Raw genomic sequence first — 23,793 nt, forward strand, 5'->3', positions numbered from 1 at the left:
TGTGTCCTCTGCTCTTCTCCTTAATGGCCCCTTTCTGCCCCACCCTCCCTCTGCTTCCCCATCTGTGCCTGGGAAGATTGTCAGCCCCTTTCCCTTCCAGACACTTTGCCCTAATGTCTCAATAGATGCAGGCAGCCACTGATTCCAGAGAGCCATGAGAGCCCAAGGGGCTCCTAGGAAGGTGGGGTGTGTGCCCTAGTCTGACACTGGCTCTGTACTCAATCTCATCAATTTCATGTGAATGGTAGTAATTGCCCACCTTACAGGGGTGGTGGAAATCTGAAAGGCAAGGTGCCTGCATATAGGAGGCATGGGGATGATTGAGAGCCCGAGCTGAGGGAGTGAGACAGATGTGGTTTCAGTCCTTGCTGGCCCTGTGACCGTGAGTGGTTCCCTTCACCTCTGTGTGCAGCACTTGCCTTGTTCACCTGGGGTAACAGTATATCCTACCTCCTAGGATCCCAGTACAGGTTGTCAGGCATCTGAAGCACTCACCAAGCGCTTAACAAGTGTTACCCCTGTTACTGTTAACAGCTGAATGCTCTGCCTGCGGGAAACTTGGGGTGGCGCTGGTGCTCCAGGAGCGTGCGGCTCCGAGTGGTCAGCATCTCCCTGGACCTCTTCCCTGCAGGGCTCTATGTGCTGGTTGGAGCAGGGGCCCTGATGATGGCCGTGGGCTTCTTCGGGTGCTGCGGAGCCATGCGGGAGTCGCAGTGTGTGCTTGGATCTGTAAGTGGGGCGTCGGGGGAGGGAATCTGTCCGAAGGGAGCCAGAAGCCTGGCCTCCAGTGCCAGGTCCTCCTCAGGCCCACTGAGACTTGGTGCTCACTCCCTCTCTAAGTCTGGGTTTCTCCATTTCTTGCATAAGAATAATATTATCTTTGTCCCTACCTCAGATGGAATGAATGTATGAAAAAAATTGGGTCATTAGTGTGATGTTTTAGGAGGTAAAGTGCATAATAATTGTGAGGGATAATTTTGATTGTTCTCTAAAATTTAATATTTCACAGAGTGTGAGACAGCTAAAAGATTCCTGTAGCAGAGAAGTGCTGGCTGTTATCTACAAGAAAAGCATTGCTTTCCAGAGCTTAACTTAACAAAACATCCCTCTTGCAGCTTATTTTAACAAATAGCATCTATTTAAAAAAACAAGAAAGAAAAAATTTCACTTAACTGCGCTGTACATGAATGCCGGTGCGACCTGAGGAAAACAAGAAGGAAGCAGAGGGGCAAGAAGACAGAAAACAGGGGGATCAGGAACAGCAATTTTATTAGGCAGCCCCTCCTTCCTCATTGCAAATTTGACTTTTTGACTGTGGCTGCTGCTTCTGATCTCTTGCTATGTAAAGTTCTAACCCATTTCCTCAGTGCCATCCCCCATCCCCCCTGTTCTCTCTTCTCCCAGTTGCTGAACATCTGCCCCTCTGGTGCATCACTGAACTTGGTTTGATCTGAGCAGACCCAAGACCAGAACAGAAATCTGCTCAGCAGGGCAGCCCTACCGCCACTCCCACCCCCTCAGAGAAGCCTCTCCAGACTACACAGTGTCAAGGCACACCTTCCCCGAGCCCAGCACCCGGCCCCCCCACTCACCATCTCCTGGCCTAAAGCTGTATCTTTATAGAACCTCTTTTGCTCATCAAATATTCATTGATCACATAGGTGCCCGACACCGTTCTAGGTGATGTGATTTCTATGTCACCATCTGAAATTATCTTTTTTATTGCTTTACTCATTTATCATATCTTCCCCTTCTCATATGAGGCCATGACAGTAGAGACACTGGGATCTCATCTTATTCACACTGTATATCCAGCCCCATGGACAGTACCTGGTGCACAACAGATGCTCAATAAACAATGGCTGAATTAATGAGTGAATGAGCAAACTACAAGGGAACTGATGAGGCAAGGGCTTCCCATCAGATCAATTCAGGCTAACAGCCTTGCCTAGTGTTTTTCAAATGGAAGTAGAATCAGAGGCCAGATAAATTGAGAAGGTATTGAATTAATGCAGTTAGTATTTTCTCCCCTCTAGTTTTTCACCTGCCTGCTGGTGATATTTGCTGCTGAAGTAACCACTGGAGTGTTTGCTTTTATAGGCAAGGATGTAGTAAGTAAAAATTACTTAACAATTTCTTTTACTGATGGTTAAAGTGTTCTCTCTATGGCAAAGGACATGGGAATAGCCACAGTGACACTGTGATACCAGATAGCCCCACAGTTATCACTTGAACAGAACTTTTTAACCCAGAAGAATTATAAGGAACTGAGCGTAAGTAGGAATGAGTGTGCATGCCTATATGTGCACACATTTTTCTCAGGAGATTGTTCACGGCTTTCATTGAATTTATAAAAGGGGCCTATGATTTTCTTTTTTAAAAAGTATCTCCAGTTTAATATTATCCCATTTGAAATGGGGTAGGTTTTATTGAAGACATGAGAAAGGAGGAGGGAGAAGAACATACATTCTTACCTTGTTGGCTGGGCTGTCATTTGTCCTTAAGACTTGGCCTGAGCAGAGGCTATGTCATCGTCACAGACTAAAGCCTGACCTGTGTGCTGAGAAGCCAGTTTATTTAGATCTGTGCTCAAACTGTAGTGTCCAAAAATAGGTCATCAGGAGAACCCACAGAGAATGTGACCTTTTTAGAAGGTTAAAACACACTGTGGCAGAGAAAGGAGTGAAAAAGAAAAGGAGGAAGAATGAAGTCTTAAGTTTACTATATTTCACATAAATTCATGTGCTGTCAATAACTGTGTCTATAAAGTTATTTTTAGATTTTTAAAAATGCTAAATGTATAAAATAAGTAAATTTCAGCCCCTTTGGAATTTTTTCTAAAGAAGCTGGTAATATTTTTAGGTTAGAGGATTAGATCTTATGACTTTGGGAGAGCTGTATGGATTTGGGTCACATGCCTTTATGCTAGAAAAAGCATTCTCTAAGTTTTATGATATTTGAATGCCAAAACAATTTGCCTTGGTCATGAACACCTTTTAAACCATGTCATGAAGAGACTTGAGGACTTTTAATCAGTGGGGTAACAAGAATTCTGGCTGTGCCTCAGGATTACCTGGCTGAACCCAGGAGTCTGGGGTCTAGTTGATGCTGATGTCCATTCAGGTTTGAAAACTGCCATTCTAAGAAGTCTTTCTAGTCTATGAATATTTTTCTTCATTAGTCTATCCTTATATCTTTAAAAGTTATCTTAGAAACTGCAGAATCTATAATCTGTCCCATATATGCAGAATTATCTTAAAAGACAGAAAAACATAGGGAAAGGCCATATTTTTGTAGGGTAAGGAAGAGGGGGTTTTCCTTAATGAAAGGAGAATATTTGAAACTTCCCATTCACTGCCCCCTTGGTTTTCCTGGTATTTTTTCAGGCTATACGACATGTTCAGACCATGTATGAAGAGGCATATAATGATTACCTTAGAGACAGAGAAAAGGGAAATGGGACTCTCAGTACCTTCCACTCAACAGTAAGTAACATTATTTCTTCCTTAAAGTCCTATCTTCTAAAGATTACCCATGAGCCAGGTCTCTCTAATCACCTGAATTGAAAATAAGAGTAAATCCAGCAAAGCCAGGAAGCAGTGCCGTATTTCAGCCTTCACTGGAGCCATAGTCTGCATTATGTGTAGAACTTGGAGGAGAAAGAGGCCTGACACACTGAGTTCGCAGGAGGCAATCAGGACATGGGTCTGAAAGAGACACAAAGACCGCATACAAGAACACCAAGAAAGCAGCCCAAACAAATACCACGTTCTCCCAAAGGGTGGGGCTGGGTGTAACAGAAACTACTGTGACCTTCAAGTCAGTAAAGGTCATTTCTAGCTGCAGTTCTACCACTGAACAACTTTGTGACCTTGAGCAAATTCCTCACCTCCCTGAACCTTAGCTCCCTGATTTATAAAATGAAAGAGCCTGTGAGGTAGCTACACACTCTCTTTGTGGAGAGACCTGTGGGAGTGTGCTGTCCGTGCTGTGCTGAGAGCTACACGCAGTTCACATGCGGTGAACATACAGTGTAGCCACAGGGAGGACATGGGCTGGAGCCATCCTGATTTCTTAACCACTATGATACGGAGAAATAGCTCTGAACTTCTGGGCCAGGTGTTTTCAGGTAACCCAGTTCTTGACTGTCACAGGAATGTCCTGAAAGATACCAGCCATTTATCCTGTTCGGCTTCAGCTGCCCCAAGGATGTCAGCAGCACACAGGTTCCTTTGTCTTTGAAGGGCCACTCCTAAGGCAGGACTCTGGTCTTTTAGCCCCTGGGGTTTGCTGTCACCAGTTCTCTCTATCCCAGACTGTCACAGTTAATGAGCCCTTCCTGAAGCTCATAAAACTTCAGCAGGAAATTAATCCCAGGCTGAAAGAATCTAAAGACCCAACTCCTGCCTAAAAAACAGCAATTTACACAGACACTGTCAGTTTGCTTCTTGCCTTGTTTGGGTTGCCTTGAGTCACTTCCTATCATAAAACTGAGACAGCTTTAGAGAAGTCACATCTTGTTTTGCTAGCACAATTATGTTACTCTTTCCAGTCTCTTTCCAGAAATGACAGTTTGGGCCACAGTGACCAGGCCTCATAGCTGCCTCACTGCCTCAGCACCCCCAGTCCTAACAGCTTGCCCAGATTTGCAGCTGCTGCTTCTCCCTCATGTGTCCTAAAAGCTCTTTTCTGACTCTCTAGTTTCAGTGCTGTGGAAAAGAAAGTTCTGAACTGGTCCAACCCACATGCCCAAAGGAGCTTCTAGGACACAAGGTAAACTTCTCTACCAGGGTTCCTATCCTGCCTGAGCATAAGGTGGTTTTTACCCTCGGGGGGAGCGTGTGATTCTAGGAGGCTCTCTCCTAGTAGCTTCTGTGCCTCAACTTTATTCTATGTAAAATAAGTGAAGCAATGCCAAGTTTCAGTCTCCTTGTACCCTGGCTGATGATGCAAAGGCTATGTCATTATTAAGCTCACTGGGGCCAGAGATGTGCACCCTGAGAATGCTGCCACACACTTCTCCAGGGGAGCCACCCCAATAACGTTGCCTTACGCTTCTCCATGGAAGTCACAGCACTTTATAAACACTTCATGTATCTGCTGTGCGTCAGGGCAGGTTCTGAAACATCTAAGATGAAAAACTCATGGTCCCTTCCTTGGTGGCCTCACAGATTAGTCAAGGGAGGTGGTGCTGTGCCTCAAGTCTGTACAGGGTACAGTGAAGACACAGGGGGGTTAGGAAAGCTTCTCAAAGGATGGGATCCTTAAGCTGAGTCTTAACAAAAAAAGGTCATTCCAGGCCCAGAAAGCAGCAGGAATAGAGGCATGGCAGGCTGAAACTCTAGGAGTGGAGGAGAAGAGGGAGTTCAGAGGGAATGCTAAGGGATATTTTTGGAGAGGCAGGTAAAAGCATAGATTTACACCTGGAAGTTTGGGTTAGCCCTTGCTTTTAGGATCAAGATAATCAGTTTTGCATTATAGAAAGAATATTTAGACTGCTGGATGTGATGGATAGAAATAGATTGGAGACTAATGGAGGGAGGCCACTTAGGTGGCACTTGTAAGATAGGATAAGGGGCTAAAGCAAGTTACAAAGAGTGGGGAGGGACAGGAAGCAACTGATTCAGAGATGTTCAGGGGTAGAACCAACAGACCTGGAAGATGTTTTGGGTGTGAGTGGGGAATGAAAGGGAGAAAGCCTTAAGACTTCAAACATTGGTTCAGGCAGAGTGGGTGGGTAGTGGCTCCCCTTGCAGAGAGAAATGAATGAAGAGGAAGGAGCAGATCCTGGGGGCAGATGATGGCTTCAGTTTTGGTCAAGTTTGCCCTTTAGGTGCCCATGGGACTTATAGATAATCTGAGCTGGAGACACATGTGTAGGGATCCCAGCATATTGATTGAAGCTGAAGCTGTAGGCATGGATGGGAATACCCAGGGAGAGTGTGTAGAATAAGGAAAGAGGTAGGCTGAAAATACGGTTATTTAAGGGGTAGGCTGAGGACAAGAAGCCAGAACAAAACTGTGAAAGAGGTGGTGCTTGAAGAACAGTCCAAAGACAGTGGTGTCTGGGAAGCAAGGGAGGAGATAGTTTGTCCATAAAACCAAGTGCTGGGAAGAGGACAAGGAAATGAAGGCTCAGAATCGTTTGTTGGATTTGGTACTTAGGAGATCACTAATGGTATTTGCCATGCAGTCTCAGTGAAGCAGTTGGGCAAAGTGCAAGTACAATTATGGGAAATGAGGGAAATATGAGAGGGGGGACAATGATACCCATGTTTCTAGGCATTCAGCTGAGAGGATGGATGCGATTTTAGTCCCAGCTTGTGTCAGGAATCACCCATTGAATACTTTTTGAGTCCTTCTAAGTTGGGTGAAATGAGTAAGATGCAGCCACTGCCCTCAAACTGCTCACCATCTGGCTGGGGAGGCCAGCAGGGGAGCTGTGACCACCATGTGGCAGTACATGACTGAAGGCCACCAGAGAGGGAGCACAGCAGGCCCAGCCAGGGGCATGGCAACTGTGGGGTCACAGGAGGCTCCCTGATGTGATTCTTTGCATGAAATTTGGAAGATGAATAGCAGTTCAGAAAACAAACAAAAAGCATGGATATTCCAAGTAGAGGGGATAGGACAAAGGCATGGATGCAAGAGAAAGTGTCCAGGAAATTGCCAGCAGTGGGGAGTGACTGGAAGCTCTAGTGTCCATGGAAATGAGTCCTTTGAAGAGGAAGGACCTGTTCTTGAAGGGTCTTGAATATTCTTGTGAAGCCTGAAGTTTAGACCTCACACCACGTGCTTAGGAAAGCATTGAAAGTAGAATCTGGGATGGTATTTGAGTTTTCCTGAGTTTGCTGTAATGGCAGTATAGAGGACTGATTGGAAGTGAATGACCTGAAGCAGAAACCAGAGGGGAAGGCTGCCATCCTCACTGACAGCCAAGAGATATTAACTGGTAACAGTTAATATCTCTTAAAAAGGTGGACTGAGGGGCAGGAATAAAGAAGAGGCCATTTAGAAAGTAAAATCTACAGGACCTGGTGACTGATTAGGTATGAGGAAGAGAGAGGAATCCACTGCTGGGTTCCTGGCTTTACCATCTTGATAGATGATGGTATCATTTATTGAACTGAGGGATAGAGAAGAAGAAGCACATTTTGGAGAAAAGAAAGTGAATATTAACATGGTGATTTTGAGGAGCCAGTGGAACTTGCAAGTGAAACGTCCTATAGGCAGTTGGAAAATCTGGTTTGTGGCTCAGGAGAGAGGTGTGGGCATAAGTACTTTATGGGAATATTAAAGCTGTAGATATGAGATATGAATTTGATCCATTAGTTTTGGACAAAAGGATGAGGATAGAGCTCTGGGGAACTATATTTAGGAATGGGCAAAGGAAGAGTTGCCAAATAAGGAAAGTAGGAAAAGTAGCCAGACACAAGTGAGGAGGCCCACAGCAGGGAGTAGGGCATGGTTACCAGGGCCAGGTGCTGCCATTGAAATCAGCTCAGCATTTGTTGACTACCTTCCTTATGCTGGCACTGCAGATACAAAGATGAATGACACAAACTCATACTCTCAAGGGACTTGCAGTCTAATAAAAGAGATGGACAGATAAAGTGCAGAATACAGATATGTACAGAGTGTGCAAGGTGCCATGACAGCACAAGGGGGCACTTAGGTGAGGCCACAGGCTGGAAGGATTGGGAACCCTGCCTGGAGTAAAGATGTCTCAGCTGAGTCTTCAAATGTGAGACGTAATTATGCAAGCTTTGGGCAGGAAAGGGTAGGACACCAGCCTACAGAGGGAAGAGCATAAGCAATGGCACAGAAGCAGAAAATGTGATAGTTTATATGGAGAACTGAAAGTCTAAGAAGCTCCAATAAGATAGCTACTAAAGAGTTGATAGATTAAACATTTTAAAAAATAATTGATGGAGTAGGGGCTTAAAGATGGTGGCATGAGAGGTAAGACAGAGACCTCCTTCTTAAACCACATATAATACAAAAATATAATTAATACAACTAATCCTGAAAGAGCAACAGGAAAGAAGACTGTGCCAGACTGCATAACCTGGTTCAAGCCAAAATCTCACAAACACCAGAAAAAGCATCAAGTGAGACTGAACTAATCAATCTTTCTGAAAGATATTTCAAAATAAAAATCATAAACATGCTCCTGGAGGTATAGAAAAATATTCAAGAACTCAGGAGTGAACTTAGATGTAAATCCAATCATTAAGGCACACAATGGAGGATTTTAAAAGCAGATTATATATGGTGGAGGAGATGATAAATGAAATAGAAATTAGAGAAGAGGAATACAAAGAAGCTGAGGCACAGAGAGAAAAAAGGATCTCTAGGAATGAAAGAATATTGAGAGAACTGTGTGACCAATCCAAATGGAACAATATTTGCATTATAGGGATACCAGAAGAAGAAGAGAGAGAAAAAGGGATAGAAAGTGTCTTTGAGGAGGCAATTGCTGAAAACTTCCTCATTCTGGGGAAGGAGATAGTCTCTCAGGCCATGGAGGTGCACAGATCTCCCAACACAAGGGACCCAAGGAAGACAACAGCAAGACATATAATAATTAAAATGGCAAAGATCAAGGATAAGGACAGGCTATTAAAAGCAGACAGAGAGAGAAAAAAGATCACATACAAAGGAAAATACGTCAGGCTATCACCAGACTTTTCAGCAGAAACCTTACAGGCCAGAAGGGAGTGGCATGATAAATTTAATGCAATGAAGTAGAAGGGCCTTGAACCAAGAATACTCTATCCAGCAAGATTGTCATTTAAATTTGAAGGAGGGATTAAACAATTTCCAGATATGCAAAAGCTGAGAGAATTCATCTCCCACAAACTGTCTCTACAGTATATTTTGGAGGGACTACTATAGATGGAAGTGTTCCTAAGGCTAAATAGCTGTCACCAGGGGAAATAAAACCACAGTAAAGGAAGTAGAACAGTTAAATACTAAGTAAATGCAAAATTAAATCAACTATTCCCCAAAGTCACTCAAGGGATAGACAAAGAGTACAGAATATGATACCTAATATATAAAAAATGGAGGAGGAAAAAAAAGAACCTTTAGATTGTGTTTGTAATAGCATACTAAGTGAGTTCAATAATACCTTAATTTAAAAAAAGTAACTGATGACTTGTTAATGAGGCAGCGGGCACTCACATACTGAATGAAAATGAGTAGTAAGGAGGGAGGGTGTCCTTTCAATTAGTTTGGCTTTGGACAAAGGACAGGAATAGAAAATCCAGAAAAGATGAAGTCTAAAACGTGTATACAGTTAATAGTAATGTTAAATAATAATAGCAAATTAAAGAGATGTCATTTTTTAATATATGAAATTGGCCAAGCTGTTTTTTTTTTCTTAGTAATATACAGTGTTGGCAAAAATGATATGGAATGAGCATTTTCAGAGAAATCGGTACAAAATTTTTAGAGATCAGTTTGACATCATAACACTAATGGATTAAGTATGTTCAAGCCCTTTGATCCAGAAATTCCACTTCTCAAATTTATTTTAAGGAAAGAAATCAGAAATGTGGACAGAGATTTTTGTGCAGTGGAATTTTTGCAGTGTTATTCATAAGAGCAAAATATTGAATAGGCCATTAATATGTAAAGGATAGGTAATTTTCCAAATAAACTATGTACCATCATATGATGAAATGTTTTACTACCATTAAAAGTAACAATTTAAAAGTATTCTTAATGAAGGAGATATTTTTGTAGTTGTAATATTAAGTTTAAAAACCACAGTTGTATATAAAGAATGAAGTGAGAGAGTACGTTTGCATTCAAGAATACAAACAATTTTAGTAATTATCTTTAGTGATAGGAATGTAAATGTTCCCTATTTTCTTTTTTTTTAACATCTACAGTAGGCCCCCCTCCTATGAAGGAGATACGTTCCAGAACCCCAGGGTATGCCTGAAACCATAGTACCCAGTCCTGTATATGCTATGTTTTTTCCTGTACATACCTATGATAAAACCTAACTTGTAAATTAGGCACAGTAAGAGATAGAAATAATAACTAGTAATAAAATAGAATAATTAAGACAATATATTGTAATAAAAGTTATGTGCATATGGTGTCTCTTTCTGAAAATACCTTCCTGTACTGTACTCACCCTTCTTGTGACGATGTGAGGTGAGGAAATGTTTGTGTGGTGAGATGAAGTGAGGGGGATGACGTAGGCACTGTGACGTAACATTAGGCTACTACTGACCTTCTCATGAGAAGTCAGGAGGAGGATCATGAGCTTCTTCTGGACCACAGTTGTCCACAGTTAACTGAAACCACAGAAAGAAAGCTGGATAAGGGGGACTATAGTATTTCCCAATTTCAACAAGAAGCACATATTCCTTTTATATTTGAGTAGCCAATATATGTTTTGTTAGTTTGTTTTTCACAAAAAGAAGCCGGCTATGAAAGAAAGGAAGGGATATGGATGGAACTAGAAGAGGACAGTATTGAGGGGATTTTGTTTTGTTTTAGACTGAAGAACATAAGCCTGATGTTTTATGATGAGTGGAGTTGTCAATAGAGAAAGAGAGATTGAATGCATAGGAAGCAAATAAAAAACAGCTGACAAAACAGGCTTTCTGGGAGCTGAAAGGGAATGAGATCAGAGCCAGTAAAGGGGATAACTTTCAACCGAGAAGGGTACTTTTTGGCTATGGGAGAGAGAAAGAAGAAAAAAGTGTGCTTCTCTTGTTCACTTTCCAGGCTCACTACCTACAGCACTGAATAATGGAGCATATAAGCTAATAGGTGAAAGAGAGGCAGGTTGGAAGAATTTCTATAGGTTGATTCCCATTTTCTGCAGTAAGTAAAAGAGTCAGTATTAGAGCAGTTCTCAAACTTCTACGAGAATGTATTGTAATTATTCGGGGGGTGTGGGTGGGTCTGTGTCATGTTCTAAACTGTGAGCCTCCTGAGGGCAGAAGAAACCATGTCTTCTTATCTCCGTGTCCACCATACTATTCCAATGACTGATGCAAGATAGATGCTCAAGATATGTTTGCTGACAGAATGCAGTATGGTAGGAGAAATGAGGATAGTGGTAAGGGTTTCCTTTATCTTTTGTGGGTATCTGAGGGGACTGACCACAGACAAGTAAAAGGACCTGGGGCAGCCTAAGGACAAAATTAATTTGAGAACATAATTAATTTGAGAAAATTAATTTGAGAACATCTATACTTAAGAGGACTTCAAATAGAAGCCGGAGAAATGAATTACATTATAATTGATCTGTTCTGCTCCCTGTCCAGTTTTCCCCATCCATAATGGTACATTGAACCTGCCGTGCACAGGTTTCTGTGGGGCACAGATGAAAGGATAGGAACCCACCCAGGCCAGCCACCAGAGAAGAGAACAGTCCTCCAATTCCCAACACGCAGCTTCTTTCCTTTGTTTAAATGAATCTGTGCAGATGTTTTAGCTCTTTATTAGGTAATGCCTATCTTTTTTTTTTTTTTTTTTGTGTGTGTGTGTGTGTGTGTGTATGTGTGTGTTTAATTTTTTTTTCTTTTGTTATCATTAATCTACAATTACATGAAGAACATGTTTACTAGGCTCTCCCCTACCCCAAGTCACCCCCACAAACCCCATTACAGTCACTGTCCATCAGCATAGTAAGATGTTGTAGAATCACTACTTGTCTTCTCTGTGTTGCACAGCCCTCCCCTTTCCCCCACCCCCGACATTATACATGCTAATCATAATACCCCCTTTCTTCTTCCCCACCCTTATCCCTCCCTACCCTCCCATTCTCCCCAGTCTCTTTCCCTTTGGTAACTGTTAGTCCATTCTTGGGTTCTGTGATTCTGCTGCTGTTTTGTTCTTTCAGTTTTTCCTTTGTTCTTATACTCCACAGATGAGTGAAATCATTTGGTATTTGTCTTTCTCCACTTGGATTATTTCATTGAGCATAATACCCTCTAGCTCCATTAATGTTGTTGCAAATTATAGAATTTGTTTTCTTCTTATGGCTGAATAATATTCCATTGTGTATATGTACCACATGTTCTTTATCCATTCATCTACTGATGGATACTTAGGTTGCTTCCATTTCTTGGCTATTGTAAATAGTGCTGCGATAAACATAGGGGTGCATCTGTCTTTTTCAAACTGGAGTGCTGCATTCTTGGGGTAAATTCCTAGAAGTGGAATTCCTGGGTCAAATGGTAAGTCTATTTTGAGCATTTTGAGGAACCTCCAATACTGCTTTCCACAATGGTTGAACTAATTTACATTCCCATCAGCAGTGTAGGAGGGTTCCCCTTTCTCCACAACCTCGCCAACATTTGTTGTTATTTGTCTTTTGGATGGTAGCCATCCTTACTGGTGTGAAGTGATATCTCATTGTGGTTTTAATTTGCATTTCTCTGATAACTAGTGATGTGGAGCATCTTTTCATATGTCTGTTAGCCATCTGAATTTCTTCTTTGGAGAACTGTCTGTTCAGCTCCTCTGCCCATTTTTTAATTGGATTATTTGCTTTTTGTTTGTTGAGGTGCATGAGCTCTTTATATATTTTGTATGTCAAACCTTTATCAGATCTGTCATTTACGAATATATTCTCCCATACTGTAGGGTACCTTTTTGTTCTATTGATGGTGTCCTTGGCTGTACAGAAGCTTTTCAGCTTGATATAGTCCCACTTGTTCATTTTTGCTTTTGTTTTCCTTGCCTGGGGAGATATGTTTGTGAAGAAGTCGCTAATGTTTATATCCAAGAGACTTTTGCCTATGATTTTTTTCTAAGAGTTTTATGGTTTCATGACTTACATTCAGGTCTTTGATCCATTTCAAATTTACTTTTGTGTATGGGTTTAGACAGTGATCCAGTTTCATTCTCTTACATGTAGCTGTCCACTTCTGCCAGCACCATCTGTTGAAGAGACTGTCATTTCCCCATTGCATGTCCATAGCTCCTTTATCAAATATTAATTGACCATATATGTTTGGGTTAATGTCTGGAGTCTCTAATCTGTTCCACTGGTCTGTGGCTCTGTTCTTGTGCCAGTACCAAATTATCTTGATTACTATTGCTTTGTATTAGATTGCTTTGTATTAGATTTTGATTGCTTTGTAGTAGAGCTTGTAGTTGGGGAGTGAGATACGCCCCACTTTATTATTCTTTCTCAGAATTGCTTTGGCTATTCGGGGTCTTTGGTGTTTCCATATGAATTTTTGAACTATTTGTTCCAATTCGTTGAAGAATGTTGCTGGTAATTTGATAGGGATTGCATCATATCTGTATATTGCTTTGGGCAGGATGGCCATTTTGACAATATTAATTCTTCCTAGCCACGAGCATGGGATGAGTTTCCATTTGTTAGTGTCCTCTTTAATTTCTCTTAAGAGTGTCTTGTAGTTTTCAGGGTATAGATCTTTCACTTATTTGGTTAGGTTTATTCCTAGGTATTTTATTCTTTTTGATGCAATTGTGAATGGAATTGTTTTCCTGATTTCTCTTTCTATTAGTTCATTGTTAGTGTATAGGAAAGCCACAGATTTTTGTGTGTTAATTTTGTATCCTGCAACTTTGCTGTATTCCGATATCAGTTCTAGTAGTTTTGGAGTGGAGTCTTTAGGGTTTTTTATGTACAATATCATGTCATCTGCAAATAGTGACAGTTTAAATTCTTCTTAATCAATCTGAATTCCTTGTATTTCTTTGTTTTGTCTAATTGCCATGGCTAGGACCTCCAGTACTATGTTAAATAACAGTGGGAGAGTGGGCATCCCTGTCTTGTTCCCGATCTCAGAGGAAAAGCTTTCAGCTTCTCGCTGTTCAGTATGATGTGGGCTGTGGGTTTGTCATATATGGCCTTTATTATGTTGAGGTACTTGCCCTCTATACCCATTTTGCTGAGAGTTTTTATCATGAATGGATCTTGAATTTTGTTGAATGCTTTTTCAGCATCTATGGAGATGATCATGTGGTTTTTGTCTTTCTCTTTGTTTATATGGTAGATGATGTTGATGGATTTTTGAATGTTGTACCATCCTTGCATCCCTGGGATGAATCCCACTTGGTTGAGGTGTATGATCCTTTTGATATATTTTTGACTTCGGTTTGCTAATATTTTAATGAGTATTTTTGCATCTACGTTTATCAGGGATGTTGGTCTGTAATTTTCTTTTTTGGTGGGGTCTTTACCTGGTTTTGGTATTAGGGTGATATTGGCTTCATAGAATGAGTTTGGGAGTATTCACTCCTCTTCTCTTTTTTGGAAAAATTTAAGGAGAATGGGTATTATATCTTCTCTGTATGTCTGATAAAATTCCGAGGTAAATCCATCTGGCCCGGGTTTTTTTTTTCTTGGGTAGTTTTTTAATTACCGTTTCAAATTTCTTTGCTGGTAATTGGTTTGTTTAGATTTTGTGTTTCTTCCTTGGTCAGTCTTGGAAGATTGTATTTTTCAAGGAAGTTGTCCATTTCTTCTAGGTTTTCCAGCTTCTTAGCATATAGGTTTTCATAGTAGTCTCTAATAATTCTCTGTATTTCTTTGGGTCCGTCGTGATGTTTCCTTTCTCGTTTCTGATTCTGTTGATGTGTGTTGATTCTCTTTTTCTCTTAATAAGTCTGGCTAGAGGCTTATCTATTTTGTTTATTTTCTCAAAGAACCAGCTCTTGGTTTCATTGATTCTTTCTGTTGTTTTATTCTTCTCAATTTTGTTTATTTCTTCTCTGATCTTTATTATGTCCCTTCTTCTGCTGACTTTAGGCCTCATTTGTTCTTCTTGTTCCAATTTTGATAATTGTGATGTTAGACTTCATTTGGGTTTCTTCTTCCTTCTTTAAATATGCCTGGATTGCATATACTTTCCTCTTAAGACTGCTTTCGCTGCATCTCACAGAAGTTGGGGCTTTATGTTGTTGTTGTCATTTATTTCCATATATTGCTGGATCTCCATTTTAATTTGGTTGTTGATCTATTTACTATTTAGAAGCATGTTGTTAAGCCTCCATGTGTTTGTGAGCCTTTTTGCTTTCTTTGTACAATTTATTTCTAGCTTTATACCTTTGTGGTCTGAAAGTTGGCTGGTAGAATTTCAATCTTTTTCAATCTACTGAGGCTCTTTTTGTGGCCTAGTATATGGTCTATTCTAGAGAATGTTCCATGTACACTTCAGAAGAATGTGTATCCTGTTGCTTTTGAGTGTAGAGTTCTATAGATGTCTATTAGGTTCATCTGTTCTAGTGTGTTGTTCAGTGCCTCTGTGTCCTTACTTATTTTCTGTCTGGTGGATCTGTCCTTTGGAGTGAATGTTGTGTTGAAGTCTCCTAAAATGAATGCATTGCATTCTATTTCCTCCTTTAGTTCTGTTAGTATTTGTTTCACATATGCTGATGCTCCTGTATTGGGTGCATAGATATTTGTAATGGTTATATCTTCTTGTTGGACTGAGCCCTTTATCATTATGTAATGTCCTTCTTTATCTCTTGTTACTTTCTTTGTTTTGAAGTCTATTTTGTCTGATACTAGTACTGCAACACCTGCTTTTTTCTCCCTATTGTTTGCATGAAATATCTTTTTCCATCCCTTGACTTTTAGTCTGTGCATGTCTTTGGGTTTGAGGTGAGTCTCTTGTAAGCAGCATATAGATGGATCTTCTTTTTTTATCCATTCAGTGACTCTATGTCTTTTGATTGATGCATTCAGTCCATTTACATTTGGGGCGATTATGAATAGGTATGTACTTGTTGCCATTTCAGGCTTTAGATTCGTGGTTACCAAAGGTTCCAGGTTACTTTCCTTACTATCTAAGAGTCTAACTTAACTCACTTAGTATGCTGCTACAAACACAATCTAAAGGTTCTTTTCTATTTCTCCTCCTTTTTCTTCCTCCTTCATTCTTTGTATATTATGTATCAAATTCTGTACTTTTTGTCTATCCCTTGATTGACATTGGGGATAGTCAATTTAATTTTGCATTTGCCTCACAATCAGCTGCTCCACCCTCCCTACCGTGGTTTTACTACCTCTGGTGACAGCTATCCAACCCTAGGAAAACTTCCATCTATAGCAGTCCCTCCAAAATAGACTGTAGAGATGGTTTGTGGGAGGTAAATTCTCTCAGTTTTTGCTTATCTGGAAATTGTTTAACCCCTCCTTCAAATTTAAATGATAATCTTGCCAGATAAAGTTATCTTGGTTCCAGGCCCTTCTGCTTCATGGCATTAAATACATCATGCCACTCCCTTCTGGCCTGTATGGTTTCTGCTGAGAAGTCTGATGATAGCCTGATGGGCTTTCCTTTGTATGTGATCTTATTTCTGCCTCTGGCTGCTTTTAATAGTCTGTCCTTATCCCTGATCTTTCCCATTTTAATTACTATGTGTCTTGATGTTGTCTTCCTTGGGTCCCTTGTGTTGGGAGATCTGTGGATCTCCATAGCCTGAGAGACTATCTCCTTCCCCAGATTGGGGAAGTTTTCAGCAACTACCTCCTCAAAGACACTTTCTATCCCTCTCTCTTTCTTCTTCTTCTGGTATCCCTATCATGCAAATATCGTTCCACTTATATTGGTCACACAGTTCTCTCAATATTCTTTCATTTTTAGAGATCCTTTTTTCTCTCTGTGCCTCAGCTTCTTTGTATTCCTCTTCTCTAATTTCTATTTCATTTATTGTCTCCTCCACCGTATCCCACCTGCTTTTAGTACCCTCCATCATGTTCTTCAATGATTCGATCTCCGACCTGAATTCATTCCTGAGTTCTTGGATGTCTTTCTGTACCTCCATTAGAATGTTGATGATTTTTATTTTGAACTCTCTTTCAGGAAGAGTTACAAGGTCCATATCATTTAAATCTTTCTTGGGAGTTGTATTAATAATTTTACTCTGGACAAGGTTCCTTTGGCGTTTCATGTTTGTATATGGCACCTTCTAGTGTCCAGAAGCTCTATTCTGGAGCTGCTCAGCCCCTGAAGCAATGTCGGAGGTCGCAGGGGAGCGATACTGGTACCTGGGGGGAGGAAAGCTGTTTCCCGCCTCCCAGCTGCTGTGCCTGTCTCCACTGCCTGAGCCAGTGGGCCAAGCACACAGGTATAAGTTTTTGTCCCAGAGCAGCTGGATATGGATCCCTACTTTCCACAAGCAGCTAGAATCCCCGTCTCCCCTGTATTAACCCCAGGAACTCTGCCTGTATTAACTTTCCAACCCAGTATTCATGCGAGTCTCATGAAAGCACCATGAAATGTAGGTTTGTGCTCCCAGCACAGATCTCCGGAGCTAGGTATTCAGCAGTCCCAAGCCTTCCACTCCCTCCCTGCACTGTTTCTCTTCCTCCCAACAGTGAGCTGGGGTGGGGGAGGGGCTCGGGTCCCGCGGAGCCACAGCTCTGGTATGTTACCCCAATCTGTGAGGTCTGCTCTTTTCTCCAGGTGTGTGCAGTCTGACACCATCTTCTTTCCTGTTGTTCTCTCAGGATTAGTTGCAACAATTAAATTTTCTAGTTGTATCCAGTTTTAGGAAGCCTCTGTCTCTCCTCTCACACCGCCATCTTTCGGTAATGCCTATCTTGCACAGCAAGTTGGATCAACTTTTTAGAAAGTCTTTTAAGCTATTAATGATAATACAAAAGCAAGGGACTATTATTTGGGGGGTATTTTACTTTTTCTTATTTATTGAAAGTAAAAAAAAGGCCCTAAATTTTTAAATGCCTCAGATCCCATAATAGCTTCTTCTAGCCAGGTTTCAGGGCTCTGAAGCAGCCATTGACCTAAATATGAAAACTCCACCAAAAGGAAAGGATTTATATTCTTCCCCAAACTGTATTTTTGCTTTAAGATTACCATAATTGATTCTAAGAGGACTGGTTTTAAATATGAGTAGAAGCTGATATGGATTAGCTCTTACAGAATGATCTATAGAGAAGGAAAGGACACCTATCTTTAGTTGTTATTCCTGACTTCTTTTTTTCCAAAACAGAATTGCATTGATGAAATTGAGGCTATAATCAGTGATAAGCTCCAGCTCATCGGAATTGTCGGTATTGGAATCGCAGGTCTTACGGTGAGAAATTCCAGAACTTATCTTTTTTGCTTTCTGAGAAGCATTGAGCTTTGCATCTTATTTCTCTTCAAATGTGATATGGCAGTATCTTAGGAGCAATTTATCATAAAACACAAAGACATTTGTTGACAGGACAGCATCTAAGAGCAAAGCTCATTAGATACTTCAACAGCTAAAACACGTTCTCTAAAATAGGACACAAAATTTCAACTCTAACCTAATTATGACCTTGAGTTTATCATCACAATAGCCTCCCATTTTAGGACCACCAAGCTTAAATTTGACAAGTGATTTTCAATTCTGGGTCTCTTCTTACTGTTAATGATTTAAAATAATCTATCAGGTTAATCTCTCTCACCTATGATTTGCAGAGGCAGTATAGTATAGTGACTAATAGCACAAGTTTCTGACACCACACTGTCTGGATTCAACTCCTCACTGCATTACTTAAAAGCCTGGGATCTTGGGAATTTTCTTAATTTCTCTCTGCCTCAATTCCCTCATCTACTAAATGAGGATTTTAATGTACCAACCTCATAAGATTATTGTGAGAATAAATGCAATAACATATAACAATGTATTACTAGGAATTGTTACATATAAAGTATTTAGAACATAGCTCTCAATAAATGCTAGCTCTCTATATAATCTGAGTGTTCCCAAACCCAGAATCTAGCCAAAGAGAATAGCATGTGCAAAAGTGTAAAACATAGTGCATCCAGGCACCTGCAAGTGGCTCAGTACTTCTAAAGAAAAAAAGAAGAGTGTTCAAGAATTGATAGGGGCAGAAGGGTATGGTAGGAGTAGCAAGAGATAACACGGGAGAGAATGTGAGGGACCACATCATTGAGGTCTTTGTGCCCTTTTGAGAGGCTGGACTTTGATTCTTAAGACAGAGGGGAGCCACCGAGGGTTGTTAGAAAGGCTCTCTTTGGTGCAATGTGGGGTTAAAATTGGTGGAGGGAAACAAGAGTTGTCAGGTATACCAGTAAAGAAGTGATTTCTATTATCCAGAGGTTGAATGATAATAGCTAATGCTAAGATAATGATTACCTTTATCCCTCGGTGTACATTAATGTATGACCTAAGCTAAAGCAGGGGCAATGGGAATTACAAGGAAATCAATGAACTGGCAGTTGTCGGGATACACAAGCATCCTTCCTCTTTTCTGTATTCAGAACACAGAGGGGTGGGGCAGTGGGTGGAAATACTGTGCTGAGGACCTCCCAAACCAGAGACATCTATCTCTCAGGCACTCCCCACTTGCTCTGGGGCTAGCCTGACTGCCATTCTGCAGCTTCCCAAGGATAATTCTGAGGCATATTTGAAAACATTCTCCATAGTACAGGTATCAAATGGACCCTCCTAACAACTGCCTCATGACAGTGGCAGGATGAAACTGAAAAAGTCTCTCTGGGGGGATCCAGTTAGAGAATGAGGTGGCATTCAACCTTACAATCATGGTAAAGGGAAATGCCCTCTGTTGGCCATCTTTAATCAGCACCCCAGAGTTACTTCTTTCATTATTTTCTTCTTAAGGTGAAAGTTGCATACAGTGTAATCATGTAATCAGTTAACTATATGTCCATTAGGTGTCTCCCCTGCCACATACTGGTACTGAGTTCTGTCAGCCAGAAGCTTGGAGCTTGCTTCTGGCTCTTCCCTTACCTAAATCTATTCCTTCCCTTCCGAAATAACTGATTATACACTCCTTTTTCAATTTAGCACTTACAGATCCTAGTCTGATATAAGATGTCATTGAGGAGAGAACCAGAACCAGAGAGTTGTAGTACCAATTTCTTTAAACAAACATTGACAGTAGTTTATAAACTTTTCACCCACAGATTGTATTCCACAGGCTGCAGAATTGTAGGGGAGAAGATTGAGGACAAAAAGGATCTTTTGGCATCCTCCTATTTAAACCATATAAGTGGCTATTGATTTTGCCAAGTATTTGGCTTCTCAGAGTATTCAAGAGGTAGAAGGCATCAGTAATACCATAGCTCAAACACCTCAATATGTGCTTTGGTAAAACTATTGATTTAAATAGTGAAGCATCATTTGTACTTAAAAATGGACCTGGAATTAGGAGATGCTCTGCTTTTTAATATGTTGTCAGTGTTGCAAAAATTCAAAGCTTTTCCAACAATAGAAAACTATTCAACTACAAGTATATTTAACAACTAGTGGTTATTAATTTATTTTTCAAAGTAAATAATATGTAAAATAGATCTAGGTTTAACCTGAGATATAAAATTCTAAAACTAGTAGTAATTAGTCTTTCATAACTATTAAGAACTGTTCTATGAGCTAGAAATAGAGTCCTTTTCTTGTTTTTCAGCATTAATAAAATAGGAATGCATTTTAAGCAGAGTTAACATGGAAGTCTTTAACCAGTACAGCCATAATTAAATAGCATATATAAAAATGTTGTTTATAACCAATAATTATTGGTTATAATTACTTATTAAATTGAGTCAGATACTCAGGCAGTTTGCTGCCTTCCTATCAGTATTTGTCATTTGAAAGTCATTAACAATTGGTTGTTTCTGTTTCAGGTCTTTGGCATGGTATTCAGCATGGTCCTTTGCTGTGCAATACGAAACTCACGAGATGTGATGTAAGCTGCTTCTACATGGAAATTACAGTCTAGAGCTTTCATACAGATATCTCAGGAGCTGTCTCCTGGCTCATTTTTAATATTCAAAGGACATTAGGAGGATCTAAAATAATTTGCTGTTAATTGTACATTTACACATGTATGTGTGTTTGGCTCAGCACTGGTTTACTGCTTGAGTGAATACCTACGTATGTTGACTGAGAACATATTCATGTGTGATCTGTGTGTTTCTGGTATATGCATTATACATAATGAAATCTATTTGCTGGAAATTTCTGATTCTTGTTATGTCAGAGGAACAGTCTATTTAGCTCTCAAAAAAAGATCCAAAACCTTTGATAAACTTTAAAAACTTGTCTATTCAGAAAAAGTGATAATGGGTCAGTTTCTCAGACTCTAGCCATAGAAAGTTAGATACAGAGGATTCAGGGATTTTTAGTTCGCAAAAGCAATAAGCTATAGGAACTGAGAGATCATGGTGCAGTGTTAAAACGGACTGCATCTGAGTGGGGTGTAAGGATTTCCTGGGAGTTTTTCTGTATACATACTCTCTCCAGAATACAGAAAACCACAGTTTTAGAACTAAACACATCTGTAAAACTAAATATAGCATGGAAAATCTAATTTGAACAAGTCATACTTTCCTAGTATTTAAAAGCAAAAAACCTCCCTCTGGAAAGAGTGCTCAGACAATCATGCCCTATAAGAGTGAATGTTTTTAGGACTTAAAAAAAACTTTAAGCAAATTTAAGGAAATATTTTTGTTCTTATATAAAGACATTTAAATATTGCTTTATTGCTTTCCTTTTATGACTCTGCTCTGAACTACTACAACCCTTACATCCACAAAAGGGCTTTTATCTGAAACTTTTCTGGGTTTCTCCAAAAATGTAATGATAGAAAGACTAAAACAAGAGATCTGGCAGTTGCAAATTACTGGCACTGTATCTTTGAAATACCTCATAACTTGAGTTTACATATTTTCCTAATTTTTTATATTTTTCTTATTTATGCACCTAGAGCATCCGTCTTCATAGATTAAGAGCTTCAGTTTTCAGCACTTAAATAAAACAAATTCCTTCATAATTCATGAGCATTCTTGACCAAAATAAAGTATACACAGGAAAGCATCTTCTCTTAGTTATGAGCACAAAACAAAAACAAGCTAAAGAAACAAAAATACTTCCATACAACAGAAATATGTTCATTCTTGAAGATTCCCTATAAAAAATAAAATCATGTTCTTTTATGGTCTTGATGTTTCATTTTAGTATGTAAACCCAAATTCAGGATCTAAATTGACATATTTGTCAATTTTTAACAACTTGGTACATTTAGTAGATCATGGTTTTCTTTTTTCATTACATTTTAGAAGGCCACACAAAAACAAAAGTATGGTGGGCTCTGGAAACCCCCGAGTGAGTTTGTGCACAGCTAAGAACACAAGTCTTTGGGTGCGCATTGAAGGAAAGTGTGCACTCCCCAGGAAGTCTTACAAAGCATTTCGCTGAAAAGACTTACCCATTTGAAACAGTCTCACTCCTGCACAGAGCCACAGTTCTCCTTCTGCCCTACTTGCTTCAGCTGGCTTTGGAGAGAGCTTTTCTTTTTTTAAAAAAAAAGCTAGATTGGAAGTAAGCTAAAAATTTTATTTTGCACAGCAACTTTACTGCATCTTTAGCTAATGAAAGATTATTTTAAGAAAGTCACTTCATGAAATAGTACCCCATGTACCCCAGTAGTTTGGAAATAAAACCTTTTAAGCAAAGAACAAACAGTCCATCTCGCTCAGTGGCTTTCGTTCATCTATCTGCCTGAAGACAGGAAACCAGCCCAAGTGCTTACTGAGGTTTCCTCTAGCTCAGATTCATCTCTGATGCAACAAAAGTGAGTTTTCATTCTATATCTGAATTAACAACCTTAAAGAAGACTACCATAGTTAAAACTGGAAGACTAGAGATCTGTTCCATATATGATTAAGTGCACCTTTGGAGAGTAAATATTTTCCAAAATTTGTGCTGAGTATAATTAGAGAATTCCACCTCTAAGTGAGGGTATATTTGTATATATCTTGAATATATATATATATAACTTAAATGTATGTATATGTGTATATGTATACACACACACACACACACACACACACACATATATATGAATCTTTGTTATGTCTGTTTACCAGAACTAATTTGATATCAGACTCAAATGTTTTCTAGAACACTGTATATATGTACCATATTTTCTTTACCATTCAGCCATTGGTGGACACTTAGGTTGTTTCCATATGTTGACTATTGTAAATAATGCTGCAGTGAACAACATAGGGATGCATATATCCCTTCAAATTGGTGTTTTCATTTTCTTCAGATAAATACCCAGGAGTGTAATTGCTGGATGATATGATAGTTCTGTATTTAATTTTTTCAGGAAACTCCATATTGTTTTTCATAGTGGCTGCACCAATTTACATTCCCACCAACAGTGTATGAGGATCCCCTTTTCTCCATATCTTCACCAACACTTGTTATTTTTTATCTTTTTGATAATAACCAGTCTGAAAAGTGTGGGGTGATGTTTCATTGTGAATTGCTTTTATTCCCCTTATGATTAGTAATGTGGAGCATCTTTTCAGTATATCTTCTTTAGAGAAATGTCTGTTTAGATTCTCTGCCCATTTTTTAATCAGATTGTTTGATCTTTTGCTATTGAGTGTTATAAGTTCTTTATGTTTTGGGGATTGGGTATTGACCCCTTATCAGATAGATGATTTGCAAATATTTTCACCCATTCAGCAGGTTGCCTTTTCATTTTGTTGATGGTTTCCTTTGCTGTACAGAAGCTTTCTGGTTTGATGTCGTCCTACTTGTCTATTTTTGCTTTTGTTGTCTTTGTTTTTGGTGTCAAAACCAAAAAATCATTGCCAAGACCATTATCAATGAACTGAATGTTTGTGTTTTCATTAAGAGTTTTATGGTTTCAGGTCTTACATTCAAGTCTTTAATCCATTTTGAGTTTATTTTTGTAGATGGTGTAAGAAAGTGGCCAAGTTTCATTCTTTGACTTGACACCATTTACTGGAGAGACTGTCTTTTTCCCATTATGTGTACTTGCCTCCTTTGTCA

General features: G+C 39.7%; 1 protein-coding gene across 5 annotated transcripts in view; it reads left to right on the plus strand.

Moving 5' to 3' along the window:
- TSPAN2 (tetraspanin 2) overlaps positions 1-21,920 on the plus strand; it is a 48,315-nt gene extending 26,395 nt beyond the window's left edge. For 4 of the 5 annotated variants that reach the window (XM_017661795.3, XM_017661797.3, XM_017661796.3 and 1 more), the window contains exons 3-8: positions 632-729; positions 2,037-2,111; positions 3,387-3,485; positions 4,702-4,773; positions 17,968-18,051; positions 20,610-21,920. In XM_017661795.3, the coding sequence (XP_017517284.2) occupies positions 632-729; positions 2,037-2,111; positions 3,387-3,485; positions 4,702-4,773; positions 17,968-18,051; positions 20,610-20,675 (494 nt within the window). In that variant the 3' untranslated portion in view covers positions 20,676-21,920. The remainder of the gene's footprint in view (positions 1-631; positions 730-2,036; positions 2,112-3,386; positions 3,486-4,701; positions 4,774-17,967; positions 18,052-20,609) is intronic. The other variant, XM_037020038.2, reaches the window with a different exon arrangement.
- The last annotated feature ends 1,873 nt before the right edge of the window (positions 21,921-23,793 follow it).

Source organism: Manis javanica, chromosome 4 (genome assembly GCF_040802235.1).
Source record: "Manis javanica isolate MJ-LG chromosome 4, MJ_LKY, whole genome shotgun sequence".
NCBI classification, from domain to species: Eukaryota; Metazoa; Chordata; class Mammalia; order Pholidota; family Manidae; genus Manis; species Manis javanica.